Below are 5,852 nucleotides of genomic sequence, written 5' to 3'. Positions count from 1 at the left end.
AGGAAAGGAGTAAGAAAGAAGAGGAGCCTCAGTTCTATATCCTGCTGGTCTGAGTTTCTGTGTGGCAGTTAGAGCTGACCTGCATCTCTGTGGTCGTAGATCAGCTGCTCTACCAACCAACCAACTGAACAAACTAAGATATTTACCTAGTCTAAGGTCAGTGGAAAGCTGTAGATTCTGCTTTATTTTTTGCTTCCAAATGAGGGATGACAATTTTAAAAAATACACGTTTTTCCTTTCCATACAAATCATGAAGAATAGGTGTATATTACCAGACCAACACTGAAAAAGCTAAAGACTTCTTTCAAGTTAGGTAAATATGGAAAAGCCGGTTGAATGGGCCAATATACACTTATTCTTAAACATCTAATCTGCTATTCATTTTCTATATACGGAGTTAATCTATAACCTACTGTAGTATTAGCTTGAGTTTTTTTACTGAAGAAGAGTTGGCTAATTCTGCATCTATAATTAAGACACCAGGGGGTGTTTGTGTTAGTCTGCTGCAAATACCAAATACAGCGATGTGATTACTTAAAAATCAATACTTCAGAAATGTTTCACTGTGCTTTCAGGCTTTTTCATTGAAAGATGTATGCCTTAAGGCGGCTACAGGCAGAGGAAAGTCCATTTCTCATTGTGGTCTTTATCTTCAGGGTTTCTTTAATTATTCTCTGGAATTACAAACTTTGTTATCTGATTGCTTTTAAGGAGAGGAAGTGGAGGGAAGATTTTGTTGTGTCATCCATGAGTTGTCTAGCCCTGCTTCCCCAGTGATTTTGCTGTTGGGAGAGATGTAAAGTTTTTAATGCTTTTTCTAGATTATCAATTTCGATTCTTTCCTAACTCTAGTAATTACGTGCTAACCTTCCTTAATGTGGTAGTTTATCTCATTTTGTTTTGAATAAGACAACTATTTATAACGGCAGAACCTGAGTACCTGCTAATGCAGGTTTGTAAGACAGGGGCTTTAGCTCTTCGGCTGTATTGCAGGATTGGTATTGTTCATCATGAGTGGGGTATCAGCTGACAGGTACTTTTTCTTTGAGAAGTGTCACTGTTTTTTCATAGGCAGGTACTTTTTTCCACTCCATGTATTGTTTAAGACACAAAGACAGACATCAAAAAAGCTCTGAAAATCAAACAGGGCTTGCATAATTCTGTACTACAGGGAGAGAATCTTTCTGATATTTGGCTTCAGCAGTGTGCACAGCTAAATGGCTGTGGGCTAAGGGCTGTCAAACACTCAGGCTCTCCTTCTTGGATTCAGTGTGGATTAGACCAGTGTAAGCTGATACACCATCTGGATAATGATCACTGTGTGGATGCCATGGTGGAGATGACTTCCCAACATGATCCCTGCTCCTAGACCTGCCTGAAGGAAAACGTTAAAGGTGGTGGCTTGCAGGTCCAGCCACACTTGGGAAGTTTGTGCCAGTCCCAAGGCTTTCAAGGGGGTTCTCTTCTGTAAATCCCTCTGTGCAGTGCAGAAGGGATGGATCTGGGGTCTGGAGCCAATTATATTTTTATGAAAGAATACGATCTTTAGGTTCATAAGTTCTCACATTTAGATCTCCATCTCAGTCTTGGCTATAATTCTCTAGAGAAGACTCTGCCTGTATCTGTAACAATCTGTTTAGTTTTAACTCAGTTCAAGTGTAGCTGTTACATTGTTGACAAATTTGGATGTACCCGTTTTAGGTGATTGCAGAGTATTTTCTCTTTGCTATCAACATTACAAACATGCAGGACTCTATGAAAAGCCTTGACAGCATTTGGCTTTCATTGCTTGGTCATACTTCTTAACTTTCTTTTCCAAAAACCGTCAACAGCAAACAAGTCTAGAAAAACATGTTAGGTGAGTTAAAGCCTTGGTAATACATGTTAAATTGTGTAATTCCATCGTACCAATATTTCTGGTACTAGAGTGCAGTGCTTTCCAGTTTCAGCGAGAGTCATTGCAGCAGAAGAAAAAGTTTTTTGTCTGGAACAGCGTACATATTTAATGTAATCAGATCAATGAGGAGCCTTGGAACAGATTAGGATGATGTTTTTAATAAGGCTCACTGGTGTTATTCAGTGCTACTCTGGTTATTCAGCCCTTTTTTTTTTCCCCTTTGTTTTTAAACAGGATTTTTAATTTGTCCTTATATAATATGTGTTTTCTTACTTTTGTAAAATGGAAAGGGGCATTGAAAAATCACACAAGAAAAAATCCATTTGTTAGTTTGACCTACAGCGTTTTCCCCTGAAACATCCAACATTTGACGTTATTAACACTTTCCACAAATACTTGTTTTAATCTTACGTTTCTTGAGGTTCAAGAATTAAAACAGTTTCGTGTCTATCATTATCACAGGATGTGTATCATATAAATGCATCAACTTACTTGAAGATGAGCAAGCTATATAACTCTGTTAGAAGAACCTCTGATGGTCTTACAACTCTGCAAAGTCAGCTACTTTGACTTTATTATTGCCTACTTGGTTACAGAAGACACCTGACCATTTACAATAGCAACTTCCAATGAGAGCCAATAATCAGCAAAAACTCTCACGTCCACACAGCTCCATAGCATTCTGCATGCCAGTGAAACTCCTGAGCTAAGAGAGCATGAGGGAAAAGGAAAGAAAGTTGCTCACCACTCCAGGAACCTCCTTGTCTTTTCCAGGGTAGCACTGGGACTCACGTACCTTCCTTTCTGTCTCCCAATAGGAAAGTACCTGCATGATCAGATGCAGTGGTTCCAGAATCAGATGCCATGATTCCCTCACCTTCTTCCAAAGTTTTCCCGATCTCACCAGTTTGGTCATTGTATTTAAGGGTTGGCTAAGCCTAACGAAAATGATAAAAAGAGGCACCTGGTCTGATAAGTAGCTTTCTTTTCCGCTGGAGTGTGCAGTGTCTGGCAGAACCCGTTCCTCTTCCATTCATTAGCTGACCCCTATGCATGCGTTTAGTGCATTTCTTTTCTGTATTTTTTTCTGTACTCAGTCATCATGCTCATCCCAGGAGAAGCTGCACCAGCTGCCCTTTCAGCCCACGGCAGATGAACTTCATTTCCTGACAAAGCATTTCAGTACTGAGAGCATCACTGATGAGGAAGGGCGCCATTCTCCAGCCTTGAGGCCTCGATCTCGCAGTCTCAGGTGAGCTTCAGGTTGTTTGTTGAATTTTTAAGATGTGGGACACATATTGTATTTCTAAGTGTGCTTTTAGATCTAAGAATAGTCATTTGTACTTGTTTCGTTACATGTTTTTGAAATTATTTTCATCAATGTTTAACCCACCTCACCTAATCAGAAAGGATGCTTTTGGTTTTTTACATTTGATGCTGAGGGTCTGGGTTGCAAAATGGTTAGCATAGTCTGCTTTTGTATCTTCACACTAACTCCAAAAACATCATCCACAAGCAGGATGTAGATTTACTTTGGTGAAGTTTTTTCCCAGTATTTTGCTGCCATAATCTAAGGAAGTGGTTACAGTCACTGTTAATAACTTTTCCAGCAGTGCTTCTCAAGGGGTATGGAAACCAGAGTAGGTGAAGTCAAAACCTTTAACAGAATTGCACCCAAGAGCAATTTTGTAATACTGCTGAAAATACTTCTGCATTAGCAGTTACTTCAGAGAATGGGTTGTTCAAAGACAGCTGCCCAGGGGTTATTTCCTTGAGCAGCTGATTTTTCTATACTTAAACCCAGAAGCAACAAGAGCGTCATCTTTCACAGAATTACAGAATGACTGAAGCGGGTCCCTCTGGAGGTCATCTTGTCCAAACCACTGCTGGAGCAGATTGCCCAGGACCATGTCCAGGTGGCTTTTGACTATCTCCAAGCTGGAGATTCAACAAATTCTCTGGGCAATCTTTCTTTCAGGTCTCTAACAACTATGTTGAATAAATCCACTAATATTTTCTATTGTGACAAAAGCCCTACTTTTTGCTATATATTGAGTGCCAGACTAAGTCTAGAGGTGCATGCCCGCAGACGCAGCATCTTGTGAAAGAAAAGGTTGTATACAAGCAGGGGGTGAGGAGGTGTGTCTCAGCAGAGGGTGTCAGAGGCAGATATCACCTTTATATTAACGGACACCCAAATCTTTGTCCGTGAAGCCAAGCCATGATGATTAATGGACAAGATTCAGAAACTCTGCGGACTGGAAATACTGAATCAGTGTGCCCAGCTCAGGACCTAGGCCAGGATTTGTAACAGAATGGAGCGAAACAGGCTAGGCTAACAAAAACAACAAAAAACAAACAAACAAAAAAAATCCATGGCGAGTGTCGTGTGGTGTCATGGCAGAGCTGACCTTTCATGATTATTTGTAATTATTTGTATGTTCTAAACTTCAGTGCAGGCTGCATGGTAATTGCATATGGATCTACTAAGTGTAGTTACACAGTAATCTACAGGACCAGGTAAGTACTATGGGTAGTAGCACACTTAGCCTGTGATCTCTGCAAATTACCGTGTAGTAAAAGACTAGTTATGTGATTTGTACTAAGTCTCTTTGAACAATAGTCCTACTTCAGTCCTCCTGCTGCCACTCTTAATGCTGACTATTGCTGAGTAGCTTAGCTGTAGTAGTACTAATTCTTCATAGAAAGGACAGCTACTGGGTAGACCACACCTCACTAAAGTAATTATTGTCCTTTCTAACACTGACATAGTACTGTTGGCATAATGAAGTGTAAGATACTCTTGCTAATGCAAGAGTGGTATAAACAATAAAATGAAGAGTCCAATTTTATTTTTTTCCTTGTTAATACAGATTATCAGCTTGCTGAGAATGGTACTCCTGTGAGCCAATTTAGAAGCAGTTATCATATAGTACGTGTAGAGTGAAGTAATTTAATTTTTTTAAGGTTACTGTGCCAGATTCATTTCCTATTTTCCTTATTGCTAGCACTGTGATGCTGTGCAACTCTAAGGCATCCTTGCACTACCAAGCATTTACATTGGTCCCTGCACCTCAAAGGAAAATTGATATGTCAATGCAACCAATTGGAGCGATGTTTGCAGGAGTAAAAACCTTCTTTGACAGAGGGTAGTGTGTCCTTGTAAACAATCAAGTACTGACATATGTGAGGACCTTATTCATTGCACAGTTGCTTATTTATTTGCCCACATGATAGAGATAACTCACATGGTGAGAGATATTTTTACTGAAAAAGCGAACAAATAACATAATAAAATCTGAGCAGTTAATGTGTTGAAAATTAAACAGGAGTTTCCTAAAAATGTAGTGTTTTCATAAGCGTGTAATGGCCTTGTTTGATCAGCTTTAATGAAAAGCAGATGAACACAGTACTTCAGGCATTTTCCTTAATTGGTAGTCACAGATTTGGAATTTAAAAGATGGTCTGATATTTATGACTGATTGTTAACATGTATTCATTTTTCATCCTTTATGACTGCAGCCTTACATGTCTTTTTATGAGGAAGAAACTGATATCTTGTCACTGTCAAACACTAGGAGATTTTTGAGGATGTCTCTAACCCAAGATTTTTTTAGAAGTATCAGATGATCCTTTTATGCTCCTAGATAGAGGGGAGTATTGCCTTGAGATAACTTTTGGAACAATTTACTTCTTTGACTAGCTAATTTACCATTTTCTTCTGCTTAGCAGCAAGTATTCTGTTCGTACAGAACAGTCTTAATGATTGCATGAAAAAAGTAACAAAGTGTACAAGTCGTGGAGGGTAGCATTGCCAGAGGTGTGCTGATAAATTGGTAGTACCTCCATTGCTTGAGATGTTCTGCCATGGCTTGAAGATATTCATCACTTAACTAATCATGCCTTACTTGAGATCCTCTGAATTTCTACACCAAAGAACTGGCACTGACTCTTT

At 39.3% G+C, this 5,852-nt stretch overlaps 1 protein-coding gene across 1 annotated transcript in view; it reads left to right on the top strand.

The window, feature by feature from the left end:
- Positions 1–5,852, top strand: part of LOC104496639 (microtubule-associated serine/threonine-protein kinase 2-like) — a gene marked incomplete at both ends in the record, with an annotated part of 34,643 nt that overhangs the window by 14,988 nt on the left and 13,803 nt on the right. Inside the window, one exon of the mRNA XM_010139789.1 lies at positions 2,995–3,149. Within this exon, the coding sequence (XP_010138091.1) occupies positions 2,995–3,149 (155 nt within the window). The remainder of the gene's footprint in view (positions 1–2,994; positions 3,150–5,852) is intronic.

Source organism: Buceros rhinoceros, unplaced genomic scaffold (genome assembly GCF_000710305.1).
Source record: "Buceros rhinoceros silvestris isolate BGI_N320 unplaced genomic scaffold, ASM71030v1 scaffold14337, whole genome shotgun sequence".
In the NCBI taxonomy this organism is placed as follows: Eukaryota; Metazoa; Chordata; class Aves; order Bucerotiformes; family Bucerotidae; genus Buceros; species Buceros rhinoceros.
This window is presented reverse-complemented; position numbering and strand designations above follow the sequence as displayed.